General features: G+C 40.0%; 1 protein-coding gene across 3 annotated transcripts in view; it reads right to left on the bottom strand.

Annotated features, from left to right (window-relative positions):
* sec24b (SEC24 homolog B, COPII coat complex component) overlaps nt 1–21,521 on the bottom strand; it is a 40,585-nt gene that overhangs the window by 12,355 nt on the left and 6,709 nt on the right. The window contains exons 4-11 of one of the 3 annotated variants that reach the window (XM_017709747.2): nt 20,413–20,532; nt 11,210–11,293; nt 5,995–6,161; nt 5,588–5,772; nt 4,349–4,451; nt 3,310–3,436; nt 985–1,094; nt 703–815 (exon numbers count right to left, since the gene is read on the bottom strand). In XM_017709747.2, coding sequence (XP_017565236.1) covers nt 703–815; nt 985–1,094; nt 3,310–3,436; nt 4,349–4,451; nt 5,588–5,772; nt 5,995–6,161; nt 11,210–11,293; nt 20,413–20,532 — 1,009 coding nt within the window. The remainder of the gene's footprint in view (nt 1–702; nt 816–984; nt 1,095–3,309; nt 3,437–4,348; nt 4,452–5,587; nt 5,773–5,994; nt 6,162–11,209; nt 11,294–20,412; nt 20,533–21,521) is intronic. The other 2 variants (XM_017709749.2, XM_017709750.2) reach the window with 2 other exon arrangements.

The raw sequence follows: 21,521 nt of genomic DNA, 5'->3' as shown, positions 1-21,521 counted from the left end.
TGAGTGAGAGAGAAAGAGAAATCATTTAAGGATTGTGTTTATGAGAGGACAGGAACAGCACTGCCAGTACTAGCAAAGCACACCTGTAAGAACTAAAGAAAGGATCACTTAACAGGAGTGAAACTGATCTGCAAAATGTATCATTTTTAGAGCAGGACTCTACAGCATTTTACAGACTGCGAACACTAGGTGGTATTTCCAAACTTGCGTACCTTTCTACAAAATCACCCTTAAAATCACTAGTTATAACTATATAATTATGTATAATGTAATTAAACACAATCTTAATGTTTGTTACTGCAACTTGGTGTTTGGTACATAGAGTATCAAACTGTACTCTAATCAGGATCACAATATTTTCCATATTTGTGATGCATATACATTCTGCACTCTGAACCAGCTCTCCTGGTTTTCATTGACAAACAGTGAACAAAGAGCGGCTACATTAGGAAAATACATTTAAAGCACAGGCGAATATTTAGTCATCGTAACTAAGGCATTGTTGCCCTCTGTGGTACAAAAGAAGATTGAATACATACTGACGTGTACAATAAGGGCAGTTTCATATAATAAATGTCTCTTAATGAGTAAAAACCTATCAATAATTTTACCCCAATTTTTTTCTCAAAACTTCTATCGTCTCAGCCCAAGTATGGACTGAATTCAACTGAACACAACCCATAAGAAATGTTTTCCATTCACTTCTCTAGGTTTTCCAGCAGTGACTGGCACAACACATTCAGGTAGCCCGTCTCCACGGCATTATGGGATACATCCAACACAAACAGGTACACCGCAGGCTGAGGAGGCCGCAGCTAGAGAGAAAGAACACATATCCAAATCCAATCAACAATAGCTAATGTAGTACAAATGTTGAAGAATTCAACTGCTTTTTAATGAACTAAAGGAACAACATTCATAGTTTGTGATCATCAGAAATACTTGTATCCTTAGATGGAAATCTACAAAGACACTCATCCTCACCATGTAGTCAGAGGAGGCGATGAACTCCACAGTAGAGTTCTGCACCTCTGGTCTCTTATGGGGTTCACCGTAGGACCGTGTGACTGGGTTATACATAAACTCATCAGGAACTGGCAGAGAGACAGCAAGAGTAGAAACAGGGAGGGAGAGATCAGATTTCTGTGCTGAAGGGTTCTACTCACATTCTGAAGCGGTGTAGCAGAGTGCACATTTCTAAATCTGTGCTAAGAATCGACTACATGCTCAGCAGAAGGGCCTCACTAGCCATATTTACATGCAACCCATTAATTCATTAATAATCAGACTAACAGCTCAATCGGAATACAATACATCCATGTATACATCTCAACCAGACCAGTCCAACAGAGGCCATTCGTAATACAACGAATAAGGTTGAATAAGGTAATATGGTAATAAATGCAAATAACCCATTAAGTAAAAGAATAATAGCCATGTAAATGCCTGTATCCGATTACATTCCCCATCAGAAAATTTAAGTATGTTCGAGTCATAGCAAAGATTTATGACGTTCAAGATGCCGAGAGCATAAACTGGTCTGCAGAGGGGACAAAGTTTATGTTTTGAACTTTAAAAGACGGTGGTGGGACTCACATCCAGCTTATGTGTCTCAGAGCACGACGTCTTCCTCTCACCTTTCTTTATTAAGTACATGGGAAGTACGTCTGCCACAATTTAAAGTAATTAAAAACACAAGCACTGCAACAGAAAAATACACTGCTGCTTGTCTCAGCTAACTGGATTCACACGATGTTGGTCGTCATGGTTATGTCTACACTAAGCGGTGCTTCATGTATGCACATAATTTTGGATCGGATTACATGTAAGGTGCATGTAAATTGAATTTTTCGTGAGAATGTTGAGTTGAGTGTGCATGTAAAACACCTCAGTCTTAAATCTATCATTTGAATGTGGTCAAACCGATTAGCAAAAATCTCTGCATGTAAACACAGCCTCTGATAACACTGACCAATATCGATGACCCCTGGTTTTATTGGTACTGGTGGAAAAAAGTACATAACTAGTGACTTTATGAAAACTGCACCACTAGGATTTGAACTTGCAAACTCAATGATAGGAGAAAAATGTACAGTTGCACTCCTGGAAAAGTCAATGAGAGCAAACATATTTAACAACATAATACACAGCAATACACACTAAACCAGTAATTCAAAATTTTACAAAATACAATCTTGGTTAGCATACAAATAAAACATACGTCAGTTTCTAGGAGCAGGTGTAGTGAAAGGTCTCGATTGTGTAGCCATAATAATATTGATTCTGACTGCTTTTCAAATTTTTATTTTATTTGAACATTATTTTGCAATTGTTGTGAACTTCACTAAAGCATTATTAAGAGTCCCTGTGGAGTGATGTGGAGTGGGAGATGATCCCAGTAAAGCGCCAAAAGCATTGGGAATGCTGAACAGGTAAGCAGGTGATTCTACTCTCTCTCATATAGTTCTCTTTCTAAGAATAAAAAGAGGTGTTTTAGTCGTTGCTAAGGATAAACACTATGTTGTGAAGTCGCAGCAATGTTTTACGTGTATATGTAAAGTTTTTTTCCAACCTTTTTAGTGCAAACAGTACATTTAAATGTGTGATTTAAATATGAGTGTATATGTGCACTAATCCTGTCCCATGTATTCAGGAATAAACTACACAGAGCCCCATATCCCTGTGTATGGTGTGGCTGTTTGAAACTGTCCTGATCTGCTTTCCTGCCTTGTTGATGTCTGCTACAATTGCGTATTATATTTTATTATATTTCAATATGTAATTAGGTTCCAGGTAGCGAATCAGCTTAGCTGTATCTGTAAAGACTGACGTCCAACCTTCAAACCACTAAAACCTTAGCAGTAACATTCTCCTTTTAAGCTTTCAGTTGAGGTATATTACAATATAAAACCTCACTAAATATCAGCTTTATATCTCCCAGACCTTTTCTACTCTGCTCTACCGCCAACAGCAGGGGGGACAAAGCTCTGTAGATTAGCTTATTCCCTCTGCTAACACCCTGAATGTAACTCTTGAAGGCTGTGCTAATTAGCTGAAGAGTTATATCAGGGGTGTTTAATGAGGCAGAAAGCTAAACTCTGCAGTGCTCTGGCCCTCCAGGACTGGAGTCTGACACCCTGCAATCCCCACAGGGACTCAGTGACATGCAGCCTGACTCTCAAAGCACATTCTAACTTTCCTAACCAAGTTTCAGTGTCACAAAACCTATCAAATGCGACCACAGCACAACATCAGTAAACAACCTTCTCTGTTGACCTAAACGCCACTGACCAGACTGTTTTATCTTACCATCATTCACACGGTAGCAGAGGTTGCACTTCCATCGGCGCTGGTCCAGAAACGACACAAATGGATTGATGTACGTTCGACATGAACGGCAGCGAACGATGGTGGAGGAGGTGATGACTGGCAACTGCTGCAGAGAGAAAGAGAGAGAATCCAAGAAAGAGACAAAGAAGTAGGAGAGGAAGGGAGGGATGGAGAGTGAGAGGAAGAGGGAGCAAGAGATGGCATAAGGGAGAGCAAGTGCAAGGGAGAAAGACAGATGTGAAGTGTGAGAAGACAGAGAGAGAGAGCGCAAGAACGAGAAAGCGAGAGCGCCAGACCAAAAAGAGAGAAACAGAATGAGAAAGAGACAGAGAAAGAAGTGATAAACAACAAAAAAGACAGAGTAGGAAAGAGCACAAAAATAGGAATAAAAAAAAAACAAAACAAAAAGTGAGAGAGAGGCAAGAGAAAAAATAGAGTAGAGTGTGTGAGAAAACAGCGAGAGAGAGAGTGAGAGCGCGAAGCAAACAGGCCAAGAGACAAGACCGAAAGAAGACAGACAAAAAGAGTGACAGAAATAGATCAAAAAAAAAAAAAAAAAAAGAATGAGGAAGTTACATATCTATCATAAATCATCAGCATTCATTACCAATCTCTGCGCTGAATTAAACATAAAATGAATGAACTGACAATTTAAATAGCTCATTTCACAGTTTACAAATTTGCAATAACCAAATAACTGGAACAGATCAAGTGTTTCTGGGTTTTTACTGCCATAAACAGACATATCCAAGCTTCGTACAGAAGATGCAGCACTTTATTTGATCTGTTTGGGATCAAACAGACTTCAGAAAGCCCTTCAGGCATTTGGGAGTTGCTGACCATCAATCTTTCACAATCTGCATCACTGCATACGTTTCGCTCACAAACTGGTGGTATATTTTATCTTCAACATAAAGTGAATTTTAGCATGTTTAAATGTTCATTTATGCATAATGTACATGCTGAAAACTATGCTGTGAATCTGAGCTGTAAAGGAATCTGAAACAGGTTGTCATACCGTCAGATCTCTGAAAGGGTGCAGCAACAGCCCCAGCGGCAGACGAGCTTTATTCAGCAATGCCTGAGTCTGAGGGATACAACTCAGAGTGCAGCGGAAGGTACTGATGGGGAAGGAGAGAAAGAGAAGGAGGGAGAAATCAAATGAGATTAATGACAAGTCCTCGTTAATATTCTATGCTGTGCCAGTTAGTGTTCACTCATTAGCTTATCTAAAGAGTCATTTTCTGTTTCTCATCTGACACGAAAAACTACCGTTTTCCTTCTTTTTTTATAATAAATGCTTTAATATTTCAGCCTCTTATCTAAACAGTTAGCCTATAGCTATCAACTTTGTTTCCCTTTTGTTGTAGAAATTTCCTTCCCTGCAGTTGCGTTCATGAACTCTTACGATTACTCAAATATCAAAATGAGTTGCAGTGCATATGCCTAGTACTCACTGTATTTTTATCATGAATCTGCAATCTAATGTCACCCCCCCCCATGTAAGTGTATGAGAATACAGTCACCTTTTTCATGATCACATAACGCTGTTAAATGTATCCTGTTAAAAGGGGATTTTCAGCATAATTCGGTGGTTGAGACGTAAACAGTCATTCAGAGTGGTTTGATGTGAAATACTTCACTGTATAGAAATTTGCCAACTCAGATTCTGTACAGTGGTAGTGATGGATAACTATGGTTAGCCTACAACGTTTATTTATTCATTATATTTACTAACCAAAACCACTAGTGAATCTACATGTATATGTGTAAAGGTGTTTAAGGTAAAAATAGTGGTACACTTAATTTTCTTTGGGGACCACTTCACTTTACAGTGCCCTGTATGTGCCTCTCCACCATGAATGTCTTTTAAAAATCGTTTTAGGCCAAAATCATCTAAATAATATGACATTTTTTTATAGCCATAAGACAACATTCATAACTATTTTCTGAAATAACTGTCTGTGTTAGTGCTTCTAGGCATTAAAGGCTTCAGACATCTAGTTCCTATCAACGCTGCTGTGAACAACTCTGACAATTCTGGTAAGTTTCTCTAAAACACAGCATTTCACATACAACCACTCTGTTCAGATCTTAATGATATGATTATTGAGAAATTTAGAAAAATTGGTGGAATTTATTAACAAATTATTAACAATTAATGTATTATTATTATTATTATTATATTAATTTATTAACAACAAATTATGCTCAAGTGAAATTTGCATATGCACAAGCACACACAGTGCAGGCTTACTCTGGACTGCAGTTGACTTTGCGCAGGTCGCTGCTGAGGTTGGGTTCAGGTGGAGCGGTGGGTTTTGGGGGGAGAATGTTCCTCTCCTGCAGCAGATTCACTGGTCGCAGAGCTTCTACCTCCAGCTCAGGAACTCCGCTCAAACCTCCCAGCGCTGCCGATAGCTGAGACAGGCTGGGGAATGGCTACACAACAAGAGAGAGAGAGAGAAAAGGAGAGAAATGAATCAAAGTATAACTCTGTTCAGCAACATTTTATATTAAGGCACTTATTAAAGAAGATTATTAATCAATTAAGAAAACAATATTGGTGACAGATACTGCAACTGCAGGCATAATTTGCAGCTCTCAGAGCTGCAGGGATCTGCAGTCATCTACATAATCACTCAAACCAAGCACTGCTGGTACCTGTGAATATGGCTGATATCCAGGTGGGTTGTATCCTCCATGTGATGGAGAGGAATCTGGTCTCGGGGCAGGGCCTTGTTGGTAACCTGGCTGCATGGTTGGATAGTTGTAGCCAAAGGGTGGCGCTGGCTTGGAGGAGTCACTCGTAGGGGGAACAGATGAGGATCCTGGAAGACAGAGCGAGAGAACGAGCACACAACACACACAGAGAGAGAGAGAGAGAGAGAGAGAGAGAGAGAGAGAGAGAGAGAGAGAGAGAAGAAATGATTTGAATATTAAAGCCTTTGTTTTGTTTTTCCAATATGCAAATAAGCCTGGGAGATTTTCATAGTACAACAATTTGCAAAATGTAAAGGTAAGCTGCAAAGCAAAGAGCATTAGATCTACAGGTAGGGCTGTCACGACTATGCAATTGCACTCTATTACTCAATCAACAAAAACGTTTCAATTTGACCTTCTCTATAAATCAGCAATGACTAATTGCTACTTTGCATGATTGTAATGCATTAATTATTTTTAAGTAAGAAACAGAGCCTAATATTTCATTTCTTGCCACATAATTCTTTTTAAAACACCAGTCTTCTTCTCTTCCCCTCCACCCTCTTCTCTCACCCCTGAGGATTGTCACCTTCTTTGAGGAGAAGGTTGACAGAATCCGTCAGTCTTTTCCCTCTGTCCCCACTACCTCCACTAGACCTCCTCCTCTTGCTTTCAATCCCTTAAACTGTTTTTCTTCTCTTTCCACAGATGCTGTCCTTCAACTGCTCAAATCCAGTAACCCAACCACCTACCCACTGGATCCCATCCCATCTGCATTGTTCCAGTCAATCTCCAAGCACCTACTGCCCTTCATCACTTGTCTCATTAACATGTCCAGGACCCCAACCAGTCTGGCTTAAAACCAGTGCACTCAACAGATACTGCTCTTATAGCAGTAACCGAGAAGCTCCAGTCAGCAAGATCAGCCAAACTGTCATCTGTTCTGATTCTTCTTGACCTCTCAGCAGCTTCTGACACAGTAAACCATAGAATCCTTCTGGATGTCCTCACCAACCTTGGAATCACTGGCTATGCGTGGAAGTGGTTCAAGTCCTATCTGGAGGATCGCTCTTATCTGGTAACATGGAGAGGGTTCACATTCTCTCCATGCACACTCTCCACTGGTGTCCCACAAGGCTCAGTGCTGGGTCCTCTTCTCTTTTCACTAGCTCTCTTGGTGATGTGACATCATCGAATGGCTTCTCTAATCACCGTTATGCTGATGACACTCAACTAATGCCCACTCCCCTCACTCTCTGATACACAGGTTTCCATTTGCACCTCCTCATGTCTGACATATTTTCATGGATGGCAGCTCACCACCTGAGGCTCAATTCTAGCAAGAGTGAGCTGCTATTCATCCCTGCAACTACAGGTCCTCATCAGGATCTCTTTCAAGAACTCTGACTATTCCGTCTGTAGAGGCAAGAAGTCTTGGTGTGATTCTGGATGGTCAGTTATTGCTCTCGTCTCACATTGCGAATCTAACTCGGTCATGCAGATTTCTCCTGTTCAACATCTGGAGGATCGGACCCTCTCACTCGAGAGGCCGCCCAGGTGCTAGTGCAGTCTCTGTTCATCTCAAGACTTGACTACTGCAACTCACTCTTGGCTGGTCTTCCCATGTAGACCATCAAGCCTCTGCAACTCATCCAGAATGCGGCAGCACGGCTCATCTTCAACGTCACCTCACTGCTGCGCTCCCTTCACTGGCTTCCTGTAGCTGCACGCATCAGATTTAAAACCCTAATGCTTGCCCACAAAGCCAAAACTGGACCAGCCCCTACCTACTTGATGGCAATGGTGAAATCTCAAACTGTACCATGAGCCCTTCAAGCTTCAAGTACAGCTCAGCTTGACCCGCCATCCTTCAAGGCGCGGGGAAGACGAGCATTGAGGCTCTTCTCTGTACTGGCACCCAGGTGGTGCAATGAACTCCCACTGACTGACTGTACAGCAGAATCTCTATATTCAAATGCAGACTGAAGACCATCTCTTTACACAGCACTTAAATGAGCACTGAATTAAGTACTGATTGTAATGTATTGTGCGGCACTTATATTTGATATTTTATTGTATTGCACTGTGTAGTGTAGTTTACTGTATTGTACTGCACTGTTCTGAGTTCAACTGTGTTCCTTTCTCTCTGGCTATCAACAGTGACTGTTTCTTAGCAGTATCTGACCTCAGGACTTGCTTTCTCTCTACCCTATTGGTAACTAGCAAAGATACTTTGTCTAGATAGACAAAGCACTTCTTGTAAGTCGCTCTGGATAAGAGCGTCTGCTAAATGCTGTAAATGTAAATGTCTACTCACTTTCATTATATCCTAGAGTGATCTACATTTTCTATAGTTTTTGTCTTTTCTGGTGAGAGAATCTTTGAAATTGATTTACTGCAGTTCTCCTCTGTTCAATTTGAGCTGGGTGGGAGGTGAGGTGGTGCAGGTGATGTCAGATCTGCCAAAGTAACAGTTAGCAATATGCATGTCAGCTACTTGTATTCCTCTCCCTCATATAAAGTGACTACCCTCCTGCTGCTCCAAGTCCCAGACAAAACTCCCAAAACGTCTAAATCTGTTAACAGTGCTTGCTATGAATGTTTATTACTCCATCATTTGTAGTGTAGTTAGTTATTCCTTCTTGCTTGCATTAGCCACGTCATAGGATATTACTACTAAAACACTGTATCACTGCTATTGATATTACTACTAAACTTCATTCATGAAAATACAGTCAATAGATCGATAGATAGAATTATTTAACTGCAGAAATAAAATGATGCATTGCTTTAGTCTGCAAGGTGCAGCAGTTTGCTAGCTAGCTATACAGATATAAAGTTAGCTGAAATATCGATAATATGTCCATGAACTGCCCAACAGAAGATGAAAGCCTGAGTTGTGAACCATAATTATGAAACGTATTCAGTCCAAAATGACTATTTGGACTTTCGGTGCTGTGGGTTGTTTACGTTGCCGTTACGTTAAGCAGGCAGTAGCTTGGAATTTTTGGCGCATTTATCTACTATTAATTTAAATATATTTATTGAGTATAACACTGGAAAATGCCTTTTTTTGCAAAGCTAAATTTTAAATATTAAACCATGTTGATAGAGGATTTCTAGTTTCCCTTTTTAAAAGTACTACTTTGGAACTTTTTAAATGTGACATATGGTTTGATACTGTCTTCTTTCCGCACTTCACCTGTTCGAACTAACGTCCTCATGGCAAACACAGACAAAGGTCCAGGGGTGATAGTGGGAAAAATTCCTGAGCCTGAACTTTTTTTCTCTGCTCGGGAGGTGAGCAGAGTGGGGGTGCTATGTATGCGACACACTTAACACATAACTTGTTGGCCCCTGGGCGCAGATATATGTCTATGTATAACCCTGATCTTCATTACTGTCAAAGAATTTTTGCTTTTGAATTAGTCCCTTCAATGATAGATTGTGTTGAATTTTGTTGAAATACATGAACAACATTCAACATTCAGACATGAGATAAACAAACCCAATATAAGCCTATATTTCAGAAGCTTGTGCAGATTACCAGAACTCTTGGGACTAGCAGGCCTGCTCAGGAATCCATACCTGTTTTTAACTAGTCACATACCTTATTGCTTCTATAGCATAGGAGACTGCAGATACTACAGCCATACCAAGAACGGTCAGCAGGTGGCAATAACAATACTCCAAAGTAAACTAGGAATTGATTAGTAGCCTAACCATTGACTAAATGACATGAACAAGGACACATTCATTTCTTTTAAAAATATAATAGCAAACTATGCACCATTTATTTTAAATATTTTGAAACAGTTACAGTGCAACAAACTCATAAATAATACTACAGCCCTAAAATTACTATTCAGTTCCATTTTCCCCAGGCTTAATATAGTTGTGTTCCATGGCTGAGTTTATACGTTTCGCGTTGACAGTGGATAAAAATTTGCACGTGTATTTCCCGGGATTTCCTACTGAATCTATCAATTTGTTTGGTCAAAGCAAGTCCCACCCGCCCTGTTTCTGACTGGCTTAACGGCTAGTAGGCTCGGCCTTGGTGTTGGTTACAGTGAAACATGCACATGTCAGATCAAGAGAAGTGTCAGATCCTATGGTCAGATCACTAGGCCAGGGCTCGGCAACCCGCATGCGGCTCTTTGATCCCTCTGATGCGGCTCAGCTTTTGAAGATAATTAATTTAATTAATGTATATTATTTTTGAGACTTGTTCGGGCGGAATATCACAAACGTCCGGTATTTAGTTTCGATTCGCTTGACTGACATGTCGGCGTCGTCAACAACCATATTTGTCATTTGACGCATCAACCTTTGGCCTAAAATGAAATTCAAGCCCATTCATGGCAGAGATGTACATGTAGATTGCTGTGGGGCAAAATAGTCCCCAAAGAAAACATTTAGCACTATTTTACCATGATCAACACACACAAATTCATAACATGTATAGGTTCACTGGTCACGCAGTAAATAAAATGGCTCTCTGTGTATGCATCATGACCCCTGATTTCTGTCACCATCACTGGAAAGAAATGAGCTGGTAAGCTTCTCTGCAATTACTGATTCCACATGAAACCAATCTGAATTAGTTTATTTACATGTAACGATTAATTGATACATCTTTATAAACCTTCTAAAAGGAGTATTTGCATTTACGTACTTAACCTGCATGCATCTGCCTGATTAGGTTGGCTTCATCTCTACATTCATTATTCATTAATGTATTTAAATAATCATATCCTTATTGATCATCCTCATAACTCAATGATTTTGTTGACTGGTGTCAACCTGCAGAGGATGGCTTCCCCCTTTGAGCCCTGGTTCCTCTCTTAGGGACTTTACCCTTAGCTACTGTTGCACTTGGCTTGCTCCCTAGAGGCTTAGACCTGGAATTCTGTAAAGCTGCTTTGGGAAAAGCAGCATTGTAAAAGAAAAATGCTATAATAGTGTTTCCCAACCCAATCCTCAGGGCCCCTCTAGATGGTTCAAATTTTTCCTTCATCAATTGTCTGTTGTTAGTTAGGCTGGAGCAAAAACAGAACGTCTGAGATGGCCTGAGAAAACCAGGTTGGGAAAAAGGACAAGCAGTAGATTGTTAAATTGTCAATAGCTGACAGAGACAGCCCTCATCTCCTATAAAACATTGAGACCGAATATGTACCTGTATAGCTGCCTCCCTCCAGGGACTCGTAGCTATTTGGAACAGGAGATGCACTTCCTGTAGTGGTGGAGGAACTGTCTCCACCTGTGAGAGAGTGAGAGAGAACGAGAACAATGAATAAAGTGAAAAACCTGCACTGTCAAACACTTAAATGACCCTTATTCACACATTACGTCTCATTTTTCTCCTCCTCCTTCTCTCTCAGACACACAAGACCACATAATACACGCTATATCAGGAGAGATGAGATTCCAGAAAAATAAATTTAAAAAATACCACACCTCCAAGGGGTTTACCATTCAGCCACAGCTTTAATGTCCAGTGACCAAAACAGCAGGATGAGCTTAATGCATGATTAACATGCCCCAAGTCACACAGACTTAGATTGAGGACCATTTTGTTATCATGTAACCTGAAGTCTAAAGCTGGGAATATACTTCAAACAATAATTTATGTTTAATAGTTAACTGTACTTTTACGTATGTTTGCTACTGAAGTCCTAAACGCAGTAATGGTGTATTAACTTACTTCTCTCTCGCAGGGAAATTAGGTTTACAGGTTAAACTTGGCATTCTATGTTCACATAAAGCCATCACAACATAAATATAACCTCAACCCTCCTGCTTTAATTTTACAATCTGGCTTGGATTTCCAGACACACAAAGATTTGCCCTAGACGAGTGGGTCCCAACCCTGATCCTGGAGTACTCCCTGAGCCCTTGAGTTTCCCCAGCCCCCAACAGACCTGATCCAGCTAATCATCTCATTGACAAGCTCTTCATGACTAAGTGGGTGAATGGGAGGCAGGAAAAAATAATGGTCAAACGTGACGTCAATTTAAACATCCAACCATTAATAAGGGAACGCAAGAATGGTCAGTGCTGCAATCACGTCAGGGCAAGTTAATTCTGTATATACAACAACACACACTCACACCCACACAGTTGAGTCCAAAGGTCTAAGACCACACTGAAAACCTGGTGTTTAAATCTGGAAATAAACAGAAAACTATAGAACCTGGAAAAAATGTAAAACAAAAGGTTATGAGAATTCGAATGAAAAAAAAATTCTGCACTACTCAATGCGAAAACTGACCACATGAAATTGACCATGTTAAGGCAACATAATACAACAAGGCCGGTTTTTATCTTCAGCTTTATTCCTTCCTTTATTACTGACACAGAAACACAGTGAGAGAGAAAGAAAGAGATGGAGAGGGGGATACAACCAGCTAAGCTCCAGTTAGCCCAAGCTAAACCTGTGTCCTCAGTGGATTAGTGCCTTTACTTAACAAATAGAAAGACGGCGAGAAGACCATGATGACATCTACAGCTGCCTCAAGACCTAACACTTCCTGAACTGAACCCACTGCAATCCTTATCTAAATCTGCTAGTAACCTGAAAGCCCTCTGTCTGTCTGTCTCTCTCTCTCGCTGCACCCATCAACATCTGAGAAAGAACACTTGAATCAAAAGATGAAATTGCTCAGTTTTCCTGTAAAGCACTGTTCTGTGTAGTCTGCATTACTACTAATATTGCAGCACTAGTGTTATGTTTTGCTTGAAAATTAAAATTGGATTCATTCTGGTGACAACAGCTGTAAATAACTTTGATTTGTCAAGACGTACATCAGTGGAACCTGCCGTCTAAAAGATGTATTTGAATGAAAGGACTGCAGTCTACTGCAGTAGCCTGGACTACTGTGGATGGTCCAAGGGTTCAAACAGAAAATGTGTTAACACTGGTTTAAAAAACAATTAGTAATAATTTGCATGTGTTGACATCTACAGCACTAACGAAATTATTAAAATAACCTAATTGTGTGCAAATTCAAAGCTTTCAAATAATTAGTAGCAAGCTGTAAAACATTTGACACAAAACAATGGATGACTGAGCAAGCTGCCATTGTTAATGATAATGGATCATTATAATGGAATTATGTACAAATAAAAAAAAAAAGGAAAGAATATTTAACTTCTTATTTCCAAAAAGCTTGAAATATAAAAAAGGGTCGGTGTCTTTAATAAATAAATAAATAAATACATACATACATACATACATTTTGTGATCTAGTTTATAATTTAGAAGAAATGTACATTCCATAAGTAGTTATTGTACATAAAACAGCTAATTATGCATTTGACAAGTGATTTCTTTCCCATTCCCAGAGTCAACTGAATATCCGTTCGGATACTTGAAATTAGACACAACGAACATCCCTAATCGTCATACCCATATGTCTTAGTTCCACTGAAAAAGAGGCAATCAAACATTCATCAACAGCAAGGTCTGTGGAGTGCAAAACACCAGTTTGGACACATCTCCCCTCTCCTCCCCAGAGGAACACTCAATACAGCACAACTGCACACTCATTAACACAAAGCTAAATATAAAACCAAACTAACCTCCAGACACCGATTTACAAACACACACGTACAGATTCTCTTACTAACAAACACCCAGTGCAATCATTAGCAGACTCACTTTGAGCACAGATACTCACATTCAGTACCGTGCAAAAGTCAGAGACCACCCCTCATGTACTTAATCCAGTCAAATACGGCACAATTAAGTGCAAGTTATTCGTTTTTCAGAAGAGATTTCTGATGAGATTAGATAATCCACTTGGCACACCAATGAGAAAAGGCAAACTGAGTGAAAAAACAGGAGCTTCTAAAACAACCATGACTCCATGGGACCACCAGTGATTAAAAGATAAAAAAACCCATGATATTCTTCATATTTCATAAGCTACATTCTAAAGGTAGGTGTCATATGAGGCTGTAACTGTCTTCTTTCCACTCAAATAGATGGATGATGTAATTTTAAACCCTTATAATAGAAGCTGAACTCACAATTTTTTTGTCTATTGAAAGTCGAGCCATTTTTCCACAAACCTGGGCTATAAACTATAAACAGATGACGTCTCTTCAGTGATCTGCTCTAAAAATGATTTTTATCAAATAAAAAGAGCGTCTAAGATTTCTGCCTTTCAGCAGCAAACTGTAAGCATATAGCAATGTGTGTGATCATAAAACACGTTATGTTCATTTGAGGGGAGCCTTTACAAAAATAAATAAATAAAAGAAATAAAATTTAAAATTACATTCATTCCATGTAGTTACCGAACAATCTGCCTTATGATTTGTCCATGTAAATACAGATGGAAAAAAAATAAAATACACCCTGTAGAAAAACTATAAAGAGAAAATGGGACTTAAGACCTGACAGACCACCAAACCTGACCCATCAGATAAACAGTAGTTCATCTTTGAAAGAAAGGAGAAAAATCAAGCTCCACTCTTACTTTGGATCTGTGTTTCTGTCCTGCCTTGAAAAGTGCAGGCCAGTTCCAAATATCACAGAAATCACAAGACTGCAATTATTTGAGCTGATTGCAATCATTTTCCATGTCTGTTGGCTTTTACAAGCATACAATTAGGCTATGTTTACACAGCAGGTAAAAGTGGTCCAAATCCAATTTTCTTCCTCTGTACGTGACACAGAGGTGTCTGTGTGTCTGTGTGAACAGCAAAAAAAAATAAAAATTAAAAATTAAAAGCAGTGACTGACATTTTCAATTCCGATTTAAGACACTTTCATATCTGCAGCAACGTGACTCCAGCTAGGATTCACGACTTTTTACGTCAGTCACACTCGACGTTTGTCTATTTCGCGCTGCTCAGGCTCAAACGTTTAGGCAGAGGTTTCTGTACCAAAAAAATTACAAGAGACTCGGAGACTCTGTGTTCAAAGAGGTTTCAAAACAGCCAAACGTGGCTGGAGGAGACTGACGCTGCTGTGTCAGAGAACAGTTTAAAGAATCCGAGGACACGAACCAAAGAAGTGTCCGTGGCCGAATAACGCGTCCCATTTTACGGCAGACCCAAACACTGAGTGATGAGCCCAGCTGTCAACCACTGGAACTTTATAATCACTTCTGTGATTCTAGCCGTCATGACTGTTTACCACTGGATGAGAACGACGTGTCACAACCCAAATATTCAGAAGAGCCATTTTGTCCTTTCAACAAAAATCAAACCACCCTGGGGAGCCATAATATTTATATCCAGTATGTCTCAGTGTGTGCTGAAGTCCTAGTATAGGCTAAAAATATGAATGAAAACATGGACTCACTTTGCTCTGCTTTAAGCTTTAGCTCAGCTACAGCTGCTTTCCTCCCCTTTCCTCAGGAATAGAGTAGCTTATTTAAAATGTCTCTCAACATCTGGCTGTTTTACGAAGCTGAAGGTGCTTCTCATTCTCCAGCTTCTTGTTCGAATGTTTCTGTTCCACCTTAAATGCTGACCGAATGTAAATGCGACACCATTTAAGATGGAATGGGAAAATTTGAAAGCGTAGCGACTTCGTCTTCACAACTTTAGTGTTTGACGGTCTCTCGTTGCAGATCTAATGTTCCAGGAAACCAACTGCGCTGCTTATAAATGCGAGTAATCCGTTCGTCTTCAAGTGTTCGCTCGACCCGTCTCAAAAGATTTTTAACTGACAGTGACCCCTGACTCTCTACAAGACCAAACCCGAAGCTATAAAATCACTAAAGAAAAGGGGCAGGACGGCTGTAACGTGCTGCGTGGACATCCACTACCGCTGGATCTTATTTGACCATAACGGCACATTTGATCGCAGATGAGCAGCAGCAACATCTAATGTGCTCCAAACATGCTCCAAGAATGAGAGCCTTCCAGTTCACTTACATTTGTTTTATTAATAAAATGTATTGGAAGTAAATTCATCTTGGACTGTTACTAATAAATACTTTGCTTTAAAAAGTACCAAGTCATCATTTCATAATCTCATCACAATCCGAATTGTAATCGAATTGAATCGTGAGGTGCCAAGAGATTCCCACCCCTATCAGATACTTTTACAGAGATGCATCATTTAACTTACAAAAACAAGAAAAGCTGTAACTTCTGACTCAGGCTATTTCCCCTCCAGATTGTGAGCAATGTTTGTTTATTTGAGCTTGAGCCATGTTCAGATCCAAATAAGGGTTGACAGCAATAAAGCAAGATAGCAAATGAGCCAATGTGGCCGCTTTAGGAATTTGTTGCATACAATGAAGACAAGAAAGAACATACTAAACTGATAATTGCAATTACTTACACGGCAATTAAACATCAAGTAAAATTTCACGATCCTGAGATGCTGTAAGAAAACATTATGGATATGAAAGGATGCGCAGTTAAGTAGCTGTAACAGAAAAAAGGCCATAGCTGCAGTTGAAGAGCTCAGAAAAAAGGATGACCACTCCAAACTCCAGACCTCAACATCCCAGAATGTGTTAAGTGATACTTTTTTGATCCCACAACCAGGGAAATTCCACCTCCGCATTTAACCCATCTGAGAAGTGAAACACCACATACACACTAGTGAACACACACACACACACTAGGGGGCAGTGAGCACACTTGCCCGGAGCAGTGGGCAGCCCTATCCATGGCAGTTGGGGGTTAGGTGTCTTGCTCAAGGACACCTCAGTCATGGACTATCGGGCCTGGGGATCGAACCAGCAACCTTCCGGTCACAGGGCCAGCTCCCTAACCTCCAGCCCACGACTGCCCCATTAAGATCATGAGAAGCAGAAAACGCAATGAACTTCTTAGACCGAGCTTTAGAGTTGCAGGAAAACACTCGAAGATTTATATGAAAAGCTGAAAACAAGTGTCCTGAAAAAAATGCAAGCTGTAGTAAAAGGTAACTGGTGGACACATGAAATACTGAAAAGTGATATATTTAGCTATTGAGGCTTCTATGTAATTTTCTGAAACTGAAAAATAAACAACTTGTACTTAAGAGCCATTTAGACTGAAAATGAAATGAATGAAGGGTGGTCTTTTCAATATTTTGTGATTCTACAAATGCTCTTTAAACAGCACTGTAGAATCACAAAATACTGAAAACCAAAACACCGGTTATTTCTCAGAGAGTAAATTATTGATAAATATTTGGTGGTGTCTGCCATTTGAATCCAAAGGTCGTGTTCGCTGAGTATAACCTGACTAAACAGGGTGTGTGTGACAGGGTAAAAGGGAACAATGAAGCCTGCAGGAATAAAGACAAATTTTCATGCAACAAGCCAAACCATTTCAAAAACTGGCTCAGTGAGAATTAAAGCAAAACATGTCACACTGGAATTGAGCAACACTCACATGTACACACCCCACACAAATTCCCCCATCAGTCCTGAACACAAGAGAGGAGAGCCTAGAAAGAGTGTTTATGTGCACGTTTTAAAAGAGCACAGAAAGTTCTTCACAGAGGAATTAGGCCTAATCCTGAGTGTGTATAGAGTGTATATGAGTGTGACCGCCTTATTCCATGGCTAAAAGGGGCAGAATTTTCTGAAAAAGTCCCTTTGTAAATGTATTGACCTGTTCCAAAGTGGTGCTACTTAAGCGCAGGCTTACATCACACATTTAGCAAAAACAGTGAGTAAAAGAGTGGCCTGGCAAAAACAAACAGAAGAAGTTGCACAACCTTCCTCTTACCCCAGATGTCCATCACCCAGGACATGTTTGGCATCCAAATTTAGCTTTTTTAGGTTAGCAATGGATTAACAAGGCTAACGTTGCTGACAAATACTAGACATCAATAGTCGTCAGCGTCTCCTCTCTAAATGCATCCCCAACACTTCTCTCAAACCACATCTTGTCTCATGACATGTTTCTGACTTGGTTTCTGCTTTGCAGTTAATAACTTTGTTATCTCAGGTTTACACCTTCAAGTTACGATTAATATTAACATATGGACACATAAAGGAATGAGGTTTATGACCAACAGCTGACAACATGAGGAGTTGACAGACATAGGAATCTGCATAGATATGTGGAAAGTAAAGCACTTATAAAACACAACACTGTCTTAAATGCCACTGTTAGCGCTTACTGGAGTAATCTTTGTTCTTAACGTTTATGTAGTATGATTGTGACCTTCACTACAGAAATATGATGTTTTTCCACATGACTGAAGTCTCAAGCATCACAAAGAAAGAAGAAAAAAAAAGTGACCGAAGGATTACACCTCTGTCAGTCACTGATTGGTCAGAAGGTCCTAGTTACCATCAGAAATCAAGAACTTGACTCGCCCTGGAGAACATTTGCTGGGCCGCCATGCTAATGCAGCCAGGTATCCGCCGTTGAAAGACTGAAAATCCCGAGTTAGACTGAACTAACCTTAAACTTAGCTGGCAAAGCAGGAAACCCTGTTTTGTGAGACAGGCCCCGGGGTCAGTCTTCTGTAAATGCATCCGCAAAACTTCTCTCAAACCACATCTGGGGTCATGCCAGGTTTCTGACTTAGTTTCAACTTCACAAAACCCGAAAAATGAAACTATGAAGGCAGTTAACAACTTTGTTATCTCAGGTTTAGACACTCAAGTTACAATTAAGACTAACACAAGGGACACATAAAGGCATGAGGTTTATGGCCAGGCCAGGTTTTTCAGCCCCGCTCCCGTCCGCACCCACAAGATTTCATCCCACTCCCGCACAAAATGGGAAAGATCTGTCCTGCTCATGCCCATGCAGTTCCATCAAGGCGAATCCAATATCCAACGTAATCTATACACAAATACATTATTCTCGGCTGAAATAAGACTGAAGTAAGTTTACCAAACGGCATTTATTCTCAGTAAACATAAAGCAAGAATAAAACCAAAGAATGGTTCATTCTGATGTTTTGCTGGGTTCAGCGTGGTTCACTTCGCAACTCTTTAGAAGGATTTAATTCATTTTATTTGTTTTACTGGTATTCTGTTATATTGTTTGTATATATGATCTACTGATCATTCTACTTTATTTAGGCTATTCATTCATTTGCGGGATTTCTCCTCATGCATGCTTCTACCTGCTCCCGCCCTCTTCCACTGAAAATAAGTCTGACAGGAATCCGTGGGAGTGCAGCCCTCTACATCAAAACTACCCATATAATTTTGCCAGGATGTTTGTGCTGTAACAAAAAAAAATGAACAAAAGCAACAAAATGAACAAAAAATGAAGAAGCGACAAATCTATCCTTCGCTTCTCACAAAATGGGCAATGGGTGGGCTACTTTCCATTTTGGAAACGTGAAAAGAGCACAGACGATTTCAGCACCTGTTTCGCTAGCTAGACCGTAAATGGAGCTTTTATATAATCGCTTGGAGCTCTGTAACTCAGATTTTTGCTTGTTTTGCAAACAGCAACCTTGAGGAAGCAGAAGGCCAACAAATCCTTTTAATGGTGATAAAAAAAATTCTAATTGCAGGGAAAAAGCTAAAGTGCCAGCTTAGTCGTCACCACGTCAGTGACTGGTCAATGCCTAAGAAAGTTCTCAAAAATCATACAGAATATGAATAAGATGTTGCATTTTTACCATTAGAAATATCATGTTTGGTGTGCACAGCATCATCAGTGATCCAGAACACATCACACAAATCCTCTTCTGTCTGTAAAGGCCTTTACTGTGAACTATAAACATTAACCAAACTGCACTTTAAACACCAGCGGTCTTTATGACCGAAGCTCCTGCTGTCCACGGCCAGATAACAAACCCAGTTTCTGGGTCTTTTTCTCTTGCCATGTTCATCCCAAATTGAGGTCAACTGGGCCTGCGTAGCATTTTACACCTGTCTGGAAACATCTGTACTTTCCATACTTCACTCAAGTTAAAAGAAAAACCAGAATGTATCACCCATTTGCCAATACAGCTTCAATGCACTATTTAGGGTAATGCTGTTTAGTGTTTGTTTAGTGGGGTCACACTGTGCTTCTGCATGTTTGAGAAACTGAACACACTTACTGAAACATGCAGATGAATGTGCAGATCCACATGTGTGAACTTTAGGGCAATGACTATGAGAATATGTGGCAGATATTTAGGGGGTGGCCAGCATTAAGACAGGACAAACTGACTGGGGGAAAAGTCAAGAACCCAACTGGGGGACTTGTTAGATCATAAAGTAAGGTGTATGTAAACATGTGCATGTGCTTGTTAGCTCACTCTGTGGCTTCAAAGAAGAGGACGCACAATGGATGAGAGGAATGTGGACTGTAGAATAGAAGGCAAAACTACACCTTATTCTAAGGAAGGAGGACGCAGTAAAAGGGAGTGAGTTTGAGGGATTGGGTACATGTGGGGATGGAGGGATGAGAAACAACGGATGGAGGGATGCGGGCGAAGGAATAAAAGCGAAAGCCGACCTGCTTCCTCATCCTCCTCATCCTCGTCTTCGTGGTCAGAGCTGGATGAGGAGTGGTCGCCTGGCAACCCTGTGGAGGAACTAGCAGCTCTATTGCCCCCATATCCACCATACAGCAGCCCTGAAATACAGCACAGCCAACCATCAGTGAGAGTGAGAGAGAGAGAGAGAGAGAGAGAGAGAGAGAGAGAGAGAGAGAGAGAGAGAGAGAGAGAGAGAGAGAGAGAGAGAGAGAGAGAGAAAGAAAAAAAAAAGAGAGAGAGAGAGAAAGAAAAAAAAAGAGAGAGAGAGAGAAAGAAAAAGAGAGAGAGAGAAAGAAAAAGAGAGAGAGAGAGAGAGAGAAAGAAAAAGAGAGAGAGAGAGAGAGAGAAAGAAAAAGAGAGAGAGAGAGAGAGATAGAGAAATAGAGAGAGAGAGATAGAGAGAGATAAAGAGAGAGAGAGAGAGAGAAAGAAAAAGAGAGAGAGAGAGAGAGAGAGAGAGAGAGAGAGAGAGAGAGAGAGAGGTGGGCAAACACCTTATTAAAAATATTATTTTTATACATTATGCTTTTTTTAAGTATGTCAGGGGTATCAGTACTTCAGCATCACTATATGACTGCATGTGGCAAAAAAAACAAACAAAAAAAACAAATGTAGACTATTTGCAGAGAGCCTTCTTTCAACAACATAATCAAATCAAAAATCACTATTTAACTTTTAGTTTTTAAAAGCTGCACTACTTATTTGAGATGATATATATATATATATATATATATATTTTATTTATTTATATATATATATATATATATATATATATATATATATATATATATATATATATATATATATATATATATATATATATATATATATATATAACTAAGGGGCCGAGCCCAACTCCTGAAAAACAACCCCACACTATAATCCCCCCTCTACCAAACTTTACACTGGGCACTATGAAGTCAGACAAGTACCGTTCTCCTGGCAACTGCCAAACCCAGAGTCATTCATCAGATTGCCAGACGGAGAAGCGTGATTCGTCACTCCAGAGAACACGTCTCCACTGCTCTAGAGTCCAGTGGCAGCGCTTTACACCACTGCATTCAACGCTTTGCATTGTGCCTGGTGA

Source organism: Pygocentrus nattereri, chromosome 14, assembly GCF_015220715.1.
Source record: "Pygocentrus nattereri isolate fPygNat1 chromosome 14, fPygNat1.pri, whole genome shotgun sequence".
NCBI lineage: Eukaryota > Metazoa > Chordata > Actinopteri > Characiformes > Serrasalmidae > Pygocentrus > Pygocentrus nattereri.
The sequence above is the reverse complement of the archived record's forward strand: the minus strand, read 5'-3'. Positions and strand labels throughout refer to the sequence as shown.